The sequence below is a fragment of the Acanthisitta chloris genome, unplaced genomic scaffold (genome assembly GCF_000695815.1).
Source record: "Acanthisitta chloris isolate BGI_N310 unplaced genomic scaffold, ASM69581v1 scaffold20923, whole genome shotgun sequence".
NCBI lineage: Eukaryota > Metazoa > Chordata > Aves > Passeriformes > Acanthisittidae > Acanthisitta > Acanthisitta chloris.
Genome location: NW_008663505.1, coordinates 1948 through 22364, shown reverse-complemented (window position 1 = coordinate 22364; position 20417 = coordinate 1948). Strand labels below are relative to the sequence as shown.

Below are 20417 nucleotides of genomic sequence, written 5' to 3'. Positions count from 1 at the left end.
GTATAAAGCCAATGTGTACCTGGGTGTGGGAATGACATCTGTTTGTTTCTGCTTCAGTGATAAAACACAAAGACTAATTTTGTCTGGAACACATCCCTGGAGGCTGTCTACTCCAACATGTGTGTGATCCGGCATGAATGCCCAGCAAAAGAGGGACAGAATGTGGAGGAACAGGACAGGTCCAGCAGAATTTACAAGGATAATTTAGTTTGGCTGCAATTTATGTGTTTTGACTGTTTTCTCTTAAAATACAGCATCAACTGTTCTCATATTTTCATAAATACTTGGTAGTCTTTTGGAGCTGTGTTTCAGAGGATAGTATGTTAATCATAAACTTAATGTCCACATCAAAGCAGTTATTTTAGTGTTGGAAAGAAGACTCTTCTGCCTGTTACCTTCATATATGTCAGTATGGTTCAAGTGCTGTTTAAAACTTGCAGCACTAGAGAGTTAGATCTCACTGTGAAGAGAAGCCAAACAGAGTAGTTGGATCATGCTGCCTCTTCATGTAGTGTTCTCTCAGAGCTACTGCTAGGTTTTATAAGCCTAAAGATGACTGTTACAGGTTTCTGCTTCTAGTAGGGTTTTTGCCTCTCTCTGATAGCAATGTTCTTTTGTCTCTGTCTTTTCTAGAACATGACTTCAGCAGATAAGGAGTTTGCAGAGGGCTGCAACTTTTCGCCAAAAGCCAGCACCAGCAAGCTGCCAACAGATGCGTCTCCTGACTCCAAGTGCCCCATCTGCCTGGATAGATTTGACAATGTTGCATATCTAGATCGCTGCTTGCATAGGTTCTGCTTCCGCTGTGTCCAAGAGTGGTCAAAAAACAAAGCAGAATGCCCCCTCTGCAAGCAGCCCTTTTTTTCCATTTTCCATACGATTCGTGCTGAAGATGACTTTAAGGAGTACATACTCAGCCCTTTAGAAAACAGCTCTTTTGCCAGCCCTGATGGCCGGAGATTTCGTTACCGTACTACCTTAACAAGGGAACGCCGCACTCGCAGATCCCCTTCCCAAAGGATGCTGTCTCCTCCAGATAGTGGGGTGTTGTTTGAAGGGCTGTCAAGTGAACCAGTGCGACAGAGACACAGAGAGATTCAGCAGATGATAAGGAGGTTGGCCTCGAGGAGACAGGCCAGTGCAGAGGGCAGATCTCTACGACAGATTCAGGAGGAGGACATGATCAACTTCCGCAGAGCTCTGTACCGCACAGGTGTGCGTATTCGCAGTATTCAGGATGGTGGACGCTATCGAGACATTTCGGCAGAGTTTTTTCGACGCAATCCTGCATGCCTTCACCGGTTGGTTCCCTGGTTGAAGCGAGAGCTTACAGTCCTGTTTGGTGCCCATGGGTCTTTGATTAATATTGTACAGCATATTATCATGAGTAATGTGACTAGGTATGATCTGGAAAGCCAGGCCTTTGCCAGTGATATAAAGCCATTTTTGTTGAATCGGACTGAACACTTCCTACACGAATTCATCAGCTTTGCTCGCTGTCCTTTTAACTTAGAAGCATATGATCAACATGCCAACTATGATTGTCCTGCACCGTCATATGAGGAAGGAAGCCACTCAGACTCATCAATTATTACAATATCTCCAGATGTGGCATATTCTCAAGGACCAGGTAACAGTTCCTCTATGCCTGGACTTGGTCAGGCTCCCTGGGATGATGAAACTCCAGGGCCTTCCTATTCCATTTCAGAGGAGGTTCGTTCAACCATAGTTTCTCCTCTGGAGTCCTCAGAAAGTTCTAATGAGGGCTCTGCTACAGGGAGTCAAAGAACTAAGCTGCAGACTCAATTACAGGCAAATGCTGACTCAAATGACAGTGGCTCTTCCTCAGACAATTGTGTCATTGTTGGGTATGTTAAGCCATTAGCTGAGAGGACACCAGAAGTGGTTGAGCTGTCCTCAGACTCTGAGGAGTCCATCAGGGAGGAGTCCATCAGGGAAGAGAAAGGAGAGGATGTCAAGAAACAGCAACCAGTCCAGTGTCACAGCTGGAGTGATAGTGAGCCAAGCAGGAGCTTCTCACCACATTCCCCCACTTATAAGGAGGATGTAGGTAGTTGTAGAAGCTGTTTATCTCCTGCAGTCGAGAAGACAGAGTCAAAAGAGGGTGAAAAAAACAAATGTAAGGCAAAAGATCTGCCTCCACAGGACTTGCGCTGGAGCCCCTCTCCAGGGAGTGACACAGTATGCTCCCCTTGGAATCACAGATTTTCTAAAAAGGAAAAGTCCAGAAGCTCACGATCCTGTTCACGGAACAGTCGAGGCAGTCATGGCCATCGGTCTAGAAAGGAGCACCGTAGCAAAAGCCAACTTAAAAGGAAACGATCAAGAAGCAGAGATAGTAGCAAACACAGGAGCAAAAGAAGCAGCAGAAGGTCGAGGGCTCGTGACTACAAAGCCTCCTTAAAATGGCAGAGAGGCTCTCTAAGTGGCGAGAGCACTCCATCCAGAGAAGTAAGCAGATCACGATCACGTAGCAAAGGCCACAGTAAAAGGAGATCAAGAAGTAGAGATAGCGATCGTTATTATGTAAGAGACAGTTACCAAAGCAGGCACCAGTGGGGTTCTGCTTTCTGTAGTCGAAAGGTGTTTGGAAACACCTATGAATCCTCCTGCAGGAGGAGGACCCATTCTGATACTCTTTACTCAAGGCAATCTGCTAGTCCAGAATACAGGATACGATCATTTATTGAAAGGACAGATCTGCACAGCCAGAGGGGACTCCATGAGAGACACTATTACTGTTATGAAAGATGCAGGTCGAGGAGTCGGTCAAGCAACAGGTCAAGGACTCCTTCTGGAGGAACTGACAGAATGAAAAGTGAAAAACCCGGTGGAAAAAGGAAGTACAAAACTCGCCACCTGGAGAATGCATTCATGGGGAGCACAAGTCTAGAAAGAGAAAATAACCCCAAGAAAACTTCCTCAAAATTCAGTGACTGCTGCAAAAATGAAGATAGTCTGTCAGACAATCGAGCAAGCAGTGAGACAAAGCATAAGAAAAGGAAAAAGAAGATGCGGAGTCCAAGTGTGGAGATAGTCTATGAAGGAAAAGCAACAGACACAACACGGCATCTTAAAAAGAAGAAGAAAAAGCATAAGAAGAAACACCGGAAACATCATATGAGTAGCTCAGCACATTCCTCTCCAGTGGTGATTACAATTGATAGTGATAGTAGCAAGGAGCCAGAAAGTACCGAGTGGGACAGCATTATTACTTGGACAGGCACAACTCAGAGAAATGAAAACCAGGCTCCATCTTCTTTTCTAGGAAGGACAGAATGTGAGGAAACTGGAGGAACAGACCAAAAGTACAGTATCCCTCCCACGAGGGAAGACTTAGATGGTGACATTAGAAATGCTGATGTTAAACTTTGAGGAATGGCAGCTGATCAGAGTGTTACAACAGTGGATACTAGCAGTAACATCTCTCATACAGAAACTGCAACCAGCTATGTTCAGGAAGCACCAGCAGCGCCTTCCAGTCATCTGCCTTCCCCCAGGACTTCCTTCCTAAAGTCTCCAGAGAGACAACCGTTGATACTAAGACTGCCAAAGAGTCTTGTCAACAGATCCTTATGGTTTGATTTTCCAGAAGAAAAGATGTAGCAGTCTTTCCATGGAACACTTAAAATTGTGAATTTGTTTTAATTACTCTTTTTTCTTCTTAAGAACTAAAACACCGGATAGGATTTCTGTTTGGTAAAAGTTGTTAAACTGGTTTGTTAAAAGTTGTTCAACTGGTTTGTTAAAAGTTGTTCAACTGGTCTCATAAAGTGTTAAAAACCTTTTAATTTTTAAGCACTTTGAAGTCAAAGAAGATAGAATATTGCTAGTATGTGACCTTAAAAAGTTTTTTTGGAAGACTGTTAGGAAGTTGTAATTTCATAAAGCCATCCTGTATTCTTGTAGTATGTAAATATATACACAGAGTATTTCAAAGTTTTGCTTAAACCAAACAACAGAAAAGGAGCCCAACCCAAAAGCCAGAAAATGCATCTTATGGGGATAGCTCTTCTTAAAGAAGAGAAAAATGGCTTTGTTCATTGGAAGTTCCTCAGTCTGAATTCCAGCATCATTTCAATCTTTTTGTTTTAAGTTGATCTCTGCTGAAAAGTTGTGATTTCTGCAGAGATCCTCAAAGGACTTGCAGTAGTTTTGATGTAAGCTATGTCAAAATCTGAATAAAGCAATAAGACTTGTTTTTCTTAAGTGTATTTAAATATGTACTATGTGTTTTGCAAACAACATTTCGTTTTGGGTGTCTTACCTGTGTAGACCGCTGGATGTTCATGCTATCAGGAGTACTCCAGACTGGAAGGGAATTTTGGAGGTCACCTGGTCCCAGCCTTCACTGAAAGCTGGAATAACTTTGATGAGATTGCTTGGGATTTGTTCAGTTTTGAGTTTTCCCAAACTGTGTTTGGGAAAAACATGTGTAACTGTGCTGCCCCTTCTAAGGTTTGAGTATTCCGATGTGAAACAGTTTTTTCAGATTTCTTTTAATTTGTTGCAGTCTGTGTGTTCTACCTCATGTTCTGCTGGCAGCTCTCAGGGAGTCTGTTTTCCTCTTCTTTATTGCCCTATCATTGCATACGTGAAGATATCTGTCTTGTTTGTAGCCTTGGTAACAGAGCAGTTCCACCTGATCTTCTTTCAATAGCCAACTTTCACCCCGCTCAGCACACCCTAGATGTCCTGCTCCACCTATGGGACTCAGGCAGGGTCTTGTTCTCCAGGTTTGACGCTTCTCTATGGGCACAGCAGTAGCTCTCAGGGCTGAACAAGGAAGGTGCTTGCTCTCTCTCCTGTATTACTGCTTCCATGAGTTTGTTGGGTTTGACCTTGGCTAATTGCCTGCCAAGGTCACTCACCTAGCTGCTCTGTCACTCTCCTTTCTCCACAGGGTAGAGAGAAAATAAGATGGGAAAACTGAGTTGAGATATGCACAGTGAGATTACTCTCACTGACCAAATAGACTTGGGGACTATTGATGTATTTTATTGCCAATGAAAAGTTGAGTAGGGTGATAAGGAAGACAACTAAAACCGACTTCCCCTCTGTTCTTCTCAACTTCAGTCTTTCAGGCTCTTCTACCTCCTCCTCCCCAGCTGTGCAAAATGATGGGGAATGGATGTTGTGGTCAGTCCATAGCACTCTGTCTATAGCACTCCTTACACTGTTCTGCTCTAACATGGACCTGTTCAATGGGGATGCAGCTCCAGCTGTCAGAAAACCTGCTTCTATGTGGGCTCCTAAGTGCAGGTTGCAGCTCCTGCCAGGAGCTTGCTCCTGTGTGCAGTCTCCATGGGCTGTAGCTTCCTTCAGGATATCTCCACCTGCTCTGGCTTGGGGCTCCACCAGGAGCTGCAAGTGGGTCTCTGCTTCACCATGATCCTCCATGGGCTGAAGGGGGACAGCCTGCCTCACCGTAGTCTTCACCAGCTGGGAGTGCCCAGGCTGCTGAGGAGGGCTGCTCCTACCCAACCAGTCAGCACAGGTCAGCTGAGCCTGAGAGTCAGGAGTGATGGGAGTCAGTCATCGCCACTCATGTCTGTGAGAGTATCTCTGGGCTGCAGGGGTCAGTTTAGTCCCTACATTGGGATTAGGTTTTTGGGAGCACAAATGTCTGAAGGAGCCAGTGCACTTGGGTGCCCTGGGGCCACATGGCGGAACCATAGTGGTGGCATCGTCATGGTCCATTCTGGCTGTTGGCTACTAAGAACTCTGGCTTCTCTGCGGAGGGAATGTGGGGGCCTCCCCTTTGTCTGCTCTGCCCCAACAGCCTCCCCAACTCTTCCTGGGGAGGGATGAGGTTCAGGGGGGCTGGTGCGTCCCCAGCCCCAACAGGTGGCTCTCAGAGACTGTGTGTGCAGATGTCTTTGACTGGAAACCTTGGTCCATTCCCAGAGCTGGGATATCCCTGGCATGGGTGGGACTTGTCCCACACCCGGAGTGCTGGGATGGAGAATATAGGCTGTTGAGAAGTGGGCAGGGCAGGCAAGGTGAAGATGTTGCAGTAGAGATAAGGGAAAGATTTCATTGTAAAGCGCATACAGTCAGGAATGATGTTGGAAGCCTCCAGGTGAGGATGAGGGGATAGAAAACAAAGCCGATGTTGTGGTTGTCTTCTACTGGTAGCCAGGATGTCAGCACTGTGGAGTTACACTACAGGCAATTATGAGAAGTCTCTGGGTCAGCAGCCCTTACATTTTATCATCCTAGAGACCAGGTGGAAATGCTGTCCTGCTTTAGTGAGCAGGTCTGAAAAGTTCCCAAAGTTTGTGGAGAGAACTTCTTGTCACAAGTACTCCAGGAGCCAAATAGGAAAGATACTTTCCTAGACTTCTTGTATGGGAATGGAGAAGGACTGGTGAGAGATAGCATGGTCTTGGCCACAGTGCTCATGAAAATGGTTCAGTTTAAAAATGTCAGTGCAATGAGGAAAAAAAAAAAGGGACAGCAGAGTTGTTTCTCTGGATTTTGAGAGAGCCACTCAGGCACATACTTGGTGGAGTCCCCTGGGAATCAGCTCTTGAGGACGCAGGACCTGCAGGCTTCATGGGATCTGCTACAAATACTGGAAGAGCAAGCTGTCAAAAGCATTAACAATACTTCAAAGAGACATTTACACGGGGAAACTTCATCTGGTTGTTTTTCATGACATGTGTTACTAGGACATTGGCATTATAATGTGAAGGGTTCTTTTCCCTGTCTAGGGCAGTAAGCATAACAGAGGAAAACAGAAGTCTGCCCCATGCAACCATTTCTTTCCGGTGCTCATCACTCCTGCTGCACCTACCTGCAGAGGAGGAGGAAGCCAGGCAACTCACAGCATTGGCTGCTATTAAGCAATCTGCTTCTGCTGAAAAGAACTGTTGTGGTTTAAGCTCAACTGGCAACCAAGTACCATGAAGCTACCCGCTCACTTCCCCCTACCCTGGTGGGATGGGGAGAATCAGAGCAGATAAAAAATTGAAACTTGTTGGTTAAGAACAGTTTAATTGAAATGAAGTAAAATGTAATAGTAATAGTGGTAGTGATTGTAATGGTAATTAAATAGGAGAGAGAGAGAGACAGAGGGAGAGAGGTAAAACCCAAGAAGAACAAGTGGTGCACAATACAATTGCTTACCATCTTCTGGTCAATGGACCCAATAGGCTCTCTTCCAGGTAACTTCCCCAGTTCATACACCGAGCATGACATTTTGTTGTGTGAGATATGCTCCCCTCCAGCTTTTCCTGTACTTTCTCACTGGCAGAACATGAGATGCTGAACGGTCCCTAACTCAGGGCGAGCACTGCTCAGCAACAGCCAAACCAGTGTGTTTAACAAGCACTGTACCAGCTGCTAAGAAAAAAATGAACTCTATCCCAGCCAAAACTAGGACAAGAACTGAGCGGCATTAATCACTTCTGAGTAGGAATAAGATGCACCAAATCTCTTCCAGAGTTAACCTGACATAATTTTGTCGGTTTAGGAAGACTTCTGTCTGTAATGGTGCTGGATTTAGTGACCCGCGTAATCTTACCTGTGGTCATTTGACTTTCCCTAGATATCCTGTCTCTTTTACAGGTCCCTTTTGAGAAGAAGGTGTCTTATCTGCCAGACCTGAGGTACTTTGAAATCTCAGGAGCAGTGTGACAGCAGATAAACCCAGCAAAGGTATCTCTTGCTCTGTATGCATGCAGCGCTTGTCAGTGTGGAACCAGGATCTGTAAGGAATCGATAATCCAGGGTGCACAGGGCTTTTGCCTTTAGCATTTACCTGCTGTGCTTCGGATGAATTCTCTAAGTTCATCTCATTGTAAAGACACACTCTGGGGAAAAAGCATGGTTCTGGAATCCAAAGGCTGGTTGCAGAAAATGTTGCTGATGATGTGCATATCTATTGAGTGTTTTATTGGTTGGTAGATCAGTCATCAGTAGTGTCAGAGATGCTCAGTGCCCCTGTTTTAAGAAGTTTCAAGTATCAATTTCCAGCAGGCTGGGACTGTCTGCAGTTCAGTAGGTTTCATAGCCTTTACCATGGTGTGACAGAAGACCTAGAAATGACACAAGCCAACCTTTGCAACCTGCTCTTCTCCGAAAACAGAGCTAAATTAACTGAAGCAAGCCTTCTGGATTACCAGAGGTCAATGGAAAGTGGAGGAAGAAACCCTCCTTGGGATGCTCTGGAATTCTGGTGTCTGAAGAAATGTTTGCAGAAGGTGTGGAGTGAACCAGTGTGCATCTGTGTCTTAAGGCTGTCTGTTGATCAAAAACATGGTAACTAGTGTGTGTGTCAATATTACCATTTATCTTTTGAAAACCTATGGCCCTTAGAGATTTGGCATCCAGTGTGTTATGCACAGAACAAGCCACAACTAAGTGACAAGCCACTGTTCAAGGCACTGAGACAAAAATAAAGTGAAAAGGGGCAAAGAGATGCCGAGCTGTAAAATTACTTTCTAAGATCACTTACGTGGTGAGTATAGTTGGGATGGTAACAGTTCAATTATCAGCCACCTAAATGAACCAGGCTGCACAACTGCTTCAAACCACAGGGCTTTGTGCCTTGAAGTTGTAGTAGTCTCTTCTCCATTAGCTGAAGAGGAAAAAATGAATGTACATACATATATAAGTGTGTATGTGCATGCACACCTGCATGAATCATATGTTTATGGGGAGAGAACGCAGGTGAGCTGTCAGATGTCTATTGTACTCTGGAAGAGGAGAGCAGAAAAGCAAAGGCAGATAGTGTGCATGTCCTGCATGCACTTCTGTTTTTCTAGATATATGTGAAAGACATGGAAGAAGGAAAAAGCCCCCAAACCAACAATCCAACAAACCACTGGATAGGCTGGTGCCTCTTAAGAATAATGAACTGCTAAATTTAGAAAAGTCATTCTACTGTTGCTGGTGTATTGCAGGCTCTTGTGCATGAGTCAGTAAGAAAAAACACAAGTCACTTCCTCTATGAGAGTACAAGTAACATACATTCAATTAATCTTTTCAAATACAGAATTCACTCTGGATAAACAGTGTATATCAAATTATATGCTCTATAAAGGTAATCAGCCTTATAAAATGCCTCTCTTCACAGCTTTGCTTTTCTCATTATTGTACTGCAAATAGTTTTCTGAAAGGAAAAACTGTTCAAGCAAAATGTTAAATAGCATTCATTTGTAATTTTCCTGCACAGACCAGGCAGCAGCCTGCTGGATCTCCAAATATGTGGTGATTGTGTAGCTTGTATTGAACTGTTCATCTTTTTCTGGTCCTTCTTTTTCTCAGGTGGTGTTCCTTTGTGATGGGTAATTTCCAGCACTCCTGATTCAATCAGCACAGGCAAAAACTCTTCAGGAATCACATAGATAATTCACACCCGTGGATCATCAGAAGCCAATGATTGAGCTGTGTTCAGGTACTGTACAGAAAACCTTTACTGCTTTACCTGTAGCCACAGATGTGTTTTCATGGGGACTTAGCTGTGCTCCAAGCCGCATCACCAGGGTAATTACAGAAGAAACCAGTAATTTTAGGTTGAGGCATTAATGACTGGAAATAGATTTTATCAGTCCCTTTGTATATATTTTTTTGCAGGAACAGAAAAGGAAATCTCTACAGTTCATTTTTTCATGGCAAGTTGATGCAGAAATAACTCAGTAAGGCTCTTTCACTTTTGCTGTGAGGTGGGTCGTAGTAAACACTTAGATTAAATTGTCCCTTCCAGGCTAAAGAAAAGGGGGGAAAATAAAACTATGAAGATAAAGAATTCAACCATAAAGGAGAATGTCATCTTGTTTAATGGCACAGTCTTTTACGCAGGCATCTCAATTTCAGAGTGTGAACACACAGTAGGTGCCATTGCTCGCTTCAGTGCAAAACTTCCAGCACTCTGAATTATGATTAAAGGCCACCAAATTTGTTTTAGTTTCATTCCAAATTTTCTATTGCTTTATGTGAGCTTTGATATTTACTGTCAGATTTACATGGCTGTATTTTATTATACTTTATGGCTGGCTAAACCAGGTCAGAGTGATTGTCCCTGGGAATATTAATAATCCTTGTTTTAACATGACAAAATTTATACTATTGTAATTGGACTGTTGCTTCCTTTTTGCACAGGCTTACTGATTCCTACAGAGCAGTGGAAGAAAATAATACTGGTATATAATATGTAAGAAAACAGCCTTATTCAGAAGACAGCTGGCACCACAATGAAGATTGCCAAAGACCAAATCAATGTCACAAAATAACCATACCACGTCCTATAGGTAATGCTATCTCCTACACAGCATTGAGCAGACCTGTTGAAATAGTATGAAGCATATTATCTGTGTTCTAACCACTGCTTCCAGAGAGATAATTTCTTAGAAATATTTCTTGTTGTCACCACTTAGAGATGATCATTATTAGTGCCACTTCTATATATATTTCCTCCAGCAATATTAACATAATTTAGAAAATTAAAGTTAGCCTTTGCCTATGCAGAGCTACTCTGTAATATCAAATAGGTAAGCATGCTTAACCAGAGCTCTGCCATTTTCAGCATACTTTCTGGGCATGCTTTCTTGCCTCATGTTGTCATGCTGCTGGATTTCTAAAGTCAAAGAACGTGTCTTGTCTGGAGTGAATTTGGATTAGGTGTGAGTATATAGGAGGGAGTAGAAGAAGGAAGGAACATTTCTTTTCTTATGTACAGCATGGGACAACTAGGCAAATTTGGGTACCTTTCCTTCCTAAAAAAAAGGTGCCCTAAGGAGCCAAAGTTTTATAAGTTTAAGTGGATTAGGATGGATGATGGCCTCATGTTTCACTGACTGCCTTGGCCGGTTTCCCCTGGTGAGTGTTCATCACATGAATATTGTGCTGTTTACTGTGATAGGTGTCAAGGCTTTTAGCTGAGTGGAAATTACATGTGTATCATGGAATATCTGGACTCCTTCACTACAGGAATGAACTTGTTACAGTTTGGGAGTTTGGGCCATCTTTCTGCATGCCAGATTTTAAGATAAAAAGAGAGACCAGCAGTCCTTGTGCCCAGGCTCCCAGCTCCTCTGCCAAGCAATCAGCTGTTGCTGCTTGGTGAAGATGCAAGCTGATTCAGCTTCCAGTTACTTGAGCTTTGTGCTACTAGTCTTAAATTTGGCTGTGTGCTGCTCCAGTTCCAGGTCCTGTAGTATTATATTGCCAGTGCTGCTCAACATTGGTCTAACAGGAGAAGCTGGAATATTGTCACAAGAACAAGCTGTGCTTTCACGTTGCTTGTTCTGTGCAGCCCTTGACTAAAATTGCCAGGGAAGCAAATGTCTCTGCAGTGGTGAACTTTTCTGTACAGCCAGTTCCAGTTTCTTTTCCCTGCTTTCCCACGTCCTTTCCCACTTCAACTTAAGTTTGTCTATATATTGTCTCATTCACTTTTGAATGTAGTTTCTCTCCATCTGCTCAGGCAGTTTAGTTTCCTTTTTGATTCTATATTGAAGTATACAGATGTTTCAGAAATATAACTTATTTGCTCTGCAACAGTTAAATTCTTCCCTTCTCTGTATGCACAAAAAGGAGGGAGGGAGACTTTTTGTACAGGCAGATGGTGACAGGACAAGGGGCAATAGTTTTAAACTGCAATGTAGTTTCTCTCCATCTGCTCAGGCAGTTTAGTTTCCTTTTTGATTCTATATTGAAGTATACAGATGTTTCAGAAATATAACTTATTTGCTCTGCAACAGTTAAATTCTTCCCTTCTCTGTATGCACAAAAAGGAGGGAGGGAGACTTTTTGTACAGGCAGATGGTGACAGGACAAGGGGCAATAGTTTTAAACTGCAAGAGGGCAGGTTGAGATTAGATATTAGGAAGAAAATCTTTGCTCAGAGAGTGGTGAAACACTGGAACAGATTGCCCAGAGAAGCTGTGGATGCCCCATTCGTGGAAGTGTTCAATGCCAGGCTGGATGGGCAACATGATCTAGAGAATGGCATCTCTGCCCGTGGTGGGGGGCTGGGTGTTGGAACTAGATGATTTCTAAGGTCTCTTCCAACTCAAAACAGTCCTATGATTTTATATTTTATAGCGATAAAACTGAAGACACAGACTGAAGTTGAGAATAAGGAGAGTAATAATAACTGGTTATATTTTCTCTCTTGTAATAGAATTCGAAGTGACATCTCTCAAGATTAAACTTTGGCAATACCTGTAGACATATGCTTTGCACAAACTGTTTTATGTATGGATCTAAAATATCTAATTTTCAGTCTTTTTCCTGAGGACAGCTTTATAGTCCAATTTGCAACCCAGATTAATAGAATTTCTTGAGAAATATGACAGTTTCGTACATCTGTATGTACTGGAAATACTGTAGAGCTGAGGAAATTACCTCTATTTCAGAAGAAGAGAGACAAATCAGGATAGTATAAGTAACTTTTCAGCCAACTGCCTTCTCAAAGCACACTTCCAGCCTTCATGCCTTAAGGTGAACCCTGCAGCATCCTACCTTCTAAAGGTGGAAAATAAGAAAACGTGAACAAAGTGGATAGCAATATTTGGCCAGCATGTGTTGTCTGCTTCTGAGTCTATACATTACTATAAATATAAACAATGTTTATGTTTCCTGTATGGACCTGCTGAAGTGGAAACCCTACAATGTTCTTTGCCACTGTCTTGCAGCTTTCCTGGCTCCAGGGTAACTCTTGTGGAAAATGTAGGATATTGAACAGAATAAGAAAATTCCATAATTGTGTGGTAACAGGATATTTGGACAGCAGTATGACTTTTGAGCTTAATCTTTTTTTTTTTTTTTTTGTTTTGTGAAGCAACTGCTTCTGTGAGTTTTCACTGAATGTCACTTATGTTGGCATTTGCATGTACAAAATTTTATCAGTTTTACAGTGAAATAGACTTACAGACTTTCTGATGAAGTCTGTAAAATGTACTAGGAATTATTTAATTTCTACAGATTTTGTTAACTGTCTTGTAGAATGGCATTTTTGTTGTTACAGAATTTGTATATAGCTTAATACAGGGAAATAAAAATGTAAAATATTCTAAAGGTCTTTAGTGTATTTCCTTTAAAGTCTAATTAATTTCCTAAACCTGAGAGTGGAGCCAATTCTAGGTAAGCCACTCCTTCTGAATTATAGCATCTTATGGGAATGTTAGTAATATTTATTTAATTTTAGCACATTTTGGAGACATCAAAAATTCCCTCCTTTATTAATTTTACTTTGTCAAAACTCATTTGGTCTCTTTGGCCCAGACTCCCTCCTCCCCTGCCATGTTAGTGAGAAAATCTCAGAATTAATCACAGCAATTGATGTGACTTCAGAGGGGTTTTGAGCAAGGTGGAAGTACTGAGAGTGCCTTCAGCCTTTCTGGGGCATGGGTAAGAGCCAGCAATACCCTGTGCACCATTAGAAGTACCAACACTTGTCTTCAGCGATGGAGGATCATCCAACAGCTTTTGATGTTGTCTACAGTCTGGAAAGTTCACTAGTCAGACTTTGTTTTCCCTTTCTCTTTGCCTGCCTGGGCTGGGTTTTTGCATGGCTTTGGAGTACATAAAAGAAAAAAAAAATAAAAGCATATAGAGAGCCCTAAATCCTTTTACTGCACTTTTTTGTATCACTTCAATAAATGTTTCCACTATCTGCAGACGTTCTGCTGAATGGACACAGACATAAGTGCTTGACTACCTTTATATGTAGTTTTAATCTCCAGCTCCTTGTCTTAAGCCTTCTCATGTTTCTGGTCACAGTGCAACCTCTGAAAGATTAACTGATCCACCTTCATCAGGTTTCCATCTGATTAAATGAGTGTCACAGTATATAAATACAGTGCTTATGGAACATTAGCATTTTAAGGTGTTGCACAACCTATATAATAGCTGCTTTATATTACCATCTGTACTAATCTTTAATCTGTTTGGCTCTTTTTCTTTCTGGAAAATAAGAAGCGGACCTGAGGATTTTGTCTCCAGGATAGTTTTGAGCTCCTTGCTTCCAGTCTGTGGTTATTATGTATGTAGTATGGGTAGGTTGCCAGTGAATTCTGGCAAATTCGTTGTCTGGGATATTGTAGATGGTTTCAAATGCACTCTGTATGCCTTCAACTGTACCGGTGTGCACATTTCCAAGCCTTTTTAGAAGTATTTTGAGTTTTGATGGAGCTCTTCATGATCATGGATTAGTGACTGGTGGATGACTTGGCTTTTGATGGTGCTAAAGTCATGAACAGAGCCAGGCAGAGGCTGGCAATTCTGTTTTCCAGCAAAGTTTCCAAATTTGAGTTTTCCACACATTTGAGCAAAACAGTGATTTATTTTTTTTTTTTTTTTTGCAGGGCCTTCATCTATGTGAGCACTTCCACTGTGCAATGATGCAGAAAGCTCTTTTTCTTTAGCCAAAGAAGTACATATTTTAATACTAAAACTGTTTTTTTCCAAGTGTATCTAAGCCTCTGCTGGGAGCAGTTAGGTCTTGGCCTGACATACAAGAGAAAGATGCTGAAGTGTCGTCTTTGAATAGCTCCTGAGCTAGGACAAGGAATGGGGAAACAAGAAGGCTATTCCCATTCATAAATATATTAAAGGGTGGCAGTGATAGGTAAGGACTTGTTGGCTCATTCAAAGTCTAAGAGACCCTGCAGCAAAACTGTATGGGGTTTGTGTGGCCAGGTTTTCTTAGTGGGGGGCTACAGGGGTGACCTCTGTGAGAAGCTGCTAGGAGCTTCCCCATGTTCGGCAGAGCCAATGCCAGTGGCTCCAGGACAGACCCACTCTGGTCAAGGCTGAGCCAATCAGAGATGATAGTAACCACTCTGTGATAACATATTTAAGAAGGAAAAAAGTTATTGTGAACATGTAATTGCACTTAGAGAAGAGAGGAGTGAGAATATGTGAGAAGAGCAACTGTGCAGACACCAAGGTCAGTGGAGAAGGAGCGGGGGAGGAGGTGCTCTAGGCACTGGGGTTGAGATTCCCCTGCAGCCTATGGTGAAGGCCGTGGTGAAGCAGCTGTGCCCCTGCAGCCCACGAAAGTCCATGGGAGTGCAAAGATCCACCTGCAGTCCATGGAGGAGACCTGGAGCAGGTGGATGCCCAAAAGAAGGCTGTGAACCCATGGGAAGCCTGTGCTGGAGCAGGCTCCTGGCAGAAACCTGTGAACACATAGAAAAAGGAGCCCATGCTAGAGCATGTGTCCTGGTAGGACTTGTGATCCTGTGGGGGACCCACACTGGAGCAGGCTCTTCTTGAAGGACTGCACTCTGTGGAAAAGGACCCATGCTGAAGCAGTTCATGAAGAACTGCTGCTCATGGGATTGACTCGCATTGAAGAAGTTTGTGGAGGACTGTTTTCCATGGGAGGGACCCCATGCTCGAGCAGAGGAAGGACTCCTCTCTCTGAGCAGCAGCAGAAACCTGTGATAAACTGAGCATAACCCCCACTCAACCCTCTCCCTGCACTGCTGGGGTGGAGGAGTTAGATCTGGGAAAGGAGTGGGGATGGGGAGGGGAAGCAGAGTTAAGATTTGGGTTGCTCTCATTATCCTGCTTGGATATTGGTTAGTAATAAATTCACTTAATTTCTCCAAGTCTGTTTTGGCTGCGATGGTATTCAGTGAGTGATCTCTCCCTGTCCTTAACTCATTAACCTTTCATTATATATTCTTCCCTGTGTCCACTTGTGGAGGGCAGTGATAGTTTAGCTTTAGGGGTTGCATGGCATCCAGCCAGGGTCAACCCACCACGGAGACCTAGACAATTTAGCAGGCTAGGCCTGCTGCTTGAAGTTTAATGAGGATAAGGGCTGGATTCAGCTCCTGGGTGGAGCAACCCCAGATGTAGGGTCTGACTGGGGAACAAAAAGCTGGAGAACAGCCCTGTGTCATCGACCTGGCAGTCCTGGTTGATGACAAGTTGGACATGAGTCAGGAGTATGCCCTGGCAGCCAGGAGATGTGTCAGGCACAGTATTGCCAGCTGTTTGATGGAGGTGATTGTCCTACTCTGCTCTGTGCTGATGCAGCCTCACCTTGCGTCCTGTGTTCAGTTTTGGTCCCCACAATATAAGAAAGATATAAAGCTATTAGAGAGCATCCAAAGGAAGACAATGAAGATGGTGAAGGGTCTAGACGGGAATCCATATGAACAATGGCTGAGGGCACTTGATATGTTCAGCCTTGAGGACAAGACTGAGGGGAGACCTCACAGAGTTCTACAGCTTCCTTGCAATGGGAAGTGGAGGGGCAGGCACCAGTCTGCTCTCTGGTGATCAGTGACAGGACCCAAGGAACTATTAGGAAACTGTGTCGGAGAGGTTTAAACTGAATACTGGGGAAATGTTCATAACCCAGAGGATGGCTGGGCACTGGAATAGGCTCCCCAGGGAAGGCCCCATGCCTGCCAGAATTCAAGAAGTGTTTCAACAACACTTGCAGGCACATGGTGTGATTCTTGGGCACTGTCCTGTGCAGGGCCAGGAGTTGTATTCAATGATGCTTGTTGGTCCCTTTCAACTCAGGATATTCTATGATTCTGTGGCTTCCAAATCCACACCTCACAGCACAGGGAAGGAGAAAGGTAAGCTGATTTTGTAGCCAAGTTCTGACAGCCTGCCTTTAGGAGGAGAAACTGGGAAACTATGATTTTTAACAAGCACTCAGTGGCACCATCTCCAGCCCAGGCCCAATTCAAGCTACTGATCATCCTGGATCATGCCAGGAAGAAAACCACATCCTAAGTTTCTTGCATGTGAGGAAGTTCAAGTCCCCTCTAAGGCTTTCCATGGATTATAAAGCTATGGCTTTGCCTTCCCTGCCAAGACTGCAGCCCTGCTTACATTGCAGTTTTTACAACAGTTGAACTACTTAGAAAATGATCTTTCTAGATCTGATCACTCTTAAAGTGTAAACAAGCATGAGTATCATCTGCTGAAACAAAAGTCAGTCAGCCAGCCTTTGCTGCTCAACTTTTGCTACCCAATCTGTTATGCCTCTGACAACAAGTTGTCAGACTGTCACAATAAATGGCACAAGTTTAGGGATGTTTTTATGTTTAGCCTTTGTATGAAATACTTTTAAACACATTTTACTAAAGGAGTATAAATAAAGTATAGCAAATGAATTCTAGAAGAGGAGAGTAAGTTACACAGTAGTTTAACATCCCTAGAATAGTATTTTCTATTTAGTTTTTGGTTACTTGGAGTGACTGTAAATTGCCACAGGTAGTTCCAGTTGGGAATGCTGAGCAAATAAATATTAATTAGGAACTTATTGCCTGAAAGCCAGCAAACTAGGAATGTGAAGATTTCATTTGCTTATTCAAATTACTTAATTGATAATTGCTACTCTTATGCTAGTTAAGCTAGTGCAGCCTGCCAAATATTCACCCCATTAGGGGAAGAAAACCTACTGTCTGTTCCAAGAAATGACAATGTCTAACCAATAGTATGTTTTCATTAGGTGTTCATCTTCTGTGATTTTCCAGAGCTCTGTCATTTTTATGTTCCTCCTTTTTTCATGTCCTGGTGTTGTGTCTGAGTAGAGATGTAATTTAGATTTCAGTTCTCATTCCTCTTGCAGACACTGATGGGTCTACATCCCTTAAATAAGGCTGTCACCATCTATTCAACCCTCTGTGTCAACTGAGTCTACTGTCATCCGTTGTACATTTTGGCATCACTCAGCATTGTCAAAACCAAACCCTTTTGAAGCAATACTGCTCAAGCCCACTTTCATTTCCCAAACCTTCACCATCAGTGGTATGTCATTCAGACCTATAATCTTGGTCATTCTTGATCCCTCCTTACCGTGAACCATAGCTACATCGTGTTCCAGACAAATGCTTTCAGAAGGACTATCCTTTCCCTTACCATACACAGAGGACTTCCCCATTCATTTACTTGTGTTTCTCTGTCTTGGCTTCCTGCACATGCACATTCTTCTCTCACATGGGAGGTGAATGCCCACTGATTTCCCATCCTTCTGACTACATCATTATTAGTGTTTTGAATACTTTCCTTAGCTGCCGTTTATTTCTTTTTATTTGACTTCTTCATTACTTTATATTTTCTTCTCTCCATTTGTATTTTCTTCTTCCTGCTAACCTTCTTGTCATCCTCTGCCTTGTCTGGTACTCTGTGAGCATACTATGGTGCCAATTTCAGTACACATGTCTCTCCCCTTTTGTTCTTATTCAGTTTTCCACGTTAGTATACAAGCCCCTACGTTATAGCGATTTGAATAAATGTCACTGAAAATTTGAATTTTCAAATATTTGTGCAAGATTTCCAGCCCAAAGAGTGGCTAAAATACAAATTAAAAGAATATTAGTAGATTTGACATGGTAAAAATTATCTCCAAATGCCCACTCCAGTCTTTGACACCTTTCCTGAATGACAACTTCTAAGCATTTGCTCAGAAGAACCATCACTGTGAGCCAGGATGTCCATGTCACTGCAACCAGTGTCAAGTCTGCAGTCCAGACAGAGGAAAGACCTGACAATAGTCCTCAACTGATATAACTGGAGAAGTGTTCCTGGAGTGCACAGTCACCCTAACTCCTCTCCTGAAACGTTTGCCTTTCACACACAACAGCCAGACTGCATGCAATTGGAGGATGGAAACCTTTTACCTTTGCAACTTGGAATATTGAAGAAATTACCATAAATTATAAAATAACAGAAAAATACTGTAATTTATACTAGGCTTTCATACATGACTACATTGCAGAAGCAAGCAAAAATTTTTTGCTTTTACAAAATTTAAGGAAAAATATTAATTATTTTTGTGTAAGGAAGGGACAGGAATTGGTGAGTATACCATATAATGTAATTAACTTTTAAAATCAATGCAATTCTTTTAAAATTATCATCACTTAATTAATATTATCATTGTTATGTATACATACAGAGAGGTTCATTTTCTAGCCAAATAATTGCATCACAAAGATTTAGTTCCCTTGGACATTTTGTGTATTAGCAAAGAACAAAACCAAGGAATGGATCAGGCAATCTGTATACACATAGCGTGGTTAAAAAGCCTACTCATGCCAGAGAGGTTGCTGTTGTGGATGATCATTGGGTAAAATCTGTGAAAAAAAATTGTGAAAGTAGCTCCTCACTGAACCTAGTCATCCTGCATGGGACAGATCATCCTGTTCAGCACTGCTGTAGTCTTCAAAAATCTGGACAAATGCTTCCAGGGACCTTCTTTGTCTTGGTTAAACACAGGCCATCTCTCTGTACTGAGTCAAAGAGCCACAACGTGACCTCAGTGCCATTTTGTTCAAGACCTTACAGGCCATATTGTGATGTGTACCACACCAAACAAAAGATATTCCCTATTGCAGAAGTCTCGTCCTCCTGACAGGCAAGAATCAATGCTAGCAGAAAAGACGTGTTATCACTGCCCTTCTGATGATGTGGAATTGAAGGATGAAAACAGTGATGGTTAGCCAAAGTCACATAGCATTGAGACACATCATATTGGTTCCTTGGCCGGATCTGAACCAGAAGGATTCAGCTTTGTCTCAAAGAAAAAATGCAGACTTCTTGGAAATGAGGAGCAGCAGAAACACTGGGATTCAGATAGTTAAACTGTTGCACATCATACAATTATTTCCACTGGCAATAGTGTGCTCAGTGTCACAGAACAACAACAGAAAAAACATAATGGACAAAAGAATCTGGGGAAACAGGTGATTAATCAAATCTATTAAAGTCTCATGTAAGTTAAAGCTAACTGAATTCCTAGGAAAAAATTATACTACAGACAATGGCATGGCATCATCTTTGGTGATGATAGTGGTGGGTTTCTAAAGAAACTATTTTTAAGAAAGTATTTGATTGAAGAACAAGTATTTGATTGCTCAGTATTAAGGCAGAGGATGGCTCTTCAGGCCTGATACTTAGATTTCTGAAATCAGTGGAAAGGGTGCTATAGCATGTGTTACCTCAGTTTCACACTGGGACAAGCAGTCTGATCTGCAAGCTAACAAAGACCAGAGGGTGCACTAGACTCCAAGAGGACAGGTATTTGGCTCACATCAGTAGAGCAAAATGTTTTACGAAAATCTGACTAGTTCCCTGTGTTAGCACTTATAGGCTTGGAATATGCAGAAGCACTGTTTTTGACCCCTGAAGTCGTTATATATTTTCTATAATATTTGTCAGACTGGCTTGCAGAATTGATTCACAATGCATCGTGTCATCTCTTTTACCCTCCTACTATTAATAGTATCCTCACAGTGCCATATATTAGATTTTCAAATTACACAGCCTTAGATGCACAGCAAGGCTTACCTTCTAAGATACTGTTTACAGAAAAACGCAGATGCTCAATGTGCTCTGTAGCTGTGCATTGTGTCAAGCAGTGTTCAGAGCTCAGGAGAACTTCTGTTGCTTCACATTTTCTAAATCGATAG

At 42.5% G+C, this 20417-nt stretch overlaps 1 protein-coding gene across 1 annotated transcript; it reads left to right on the top strand.

The window, feature by feature from the left end:
• The first annotated feature begins 636 nt into the window (after positions 1-636).
• On the top strand, positions 637-3627 carry TOPORS (topoisomerase I binding, arginine/serine-rich, E3 ubiquitin protein ligase). The gene is given in 1 exon segment (XM_009071025.1): positions 637-3627. A coding segment is annotated over 1 exon segment (2991 nt).
• The last annotated feature ends 16790 nt before the right edge of the window (positions 3628-20417 follow it).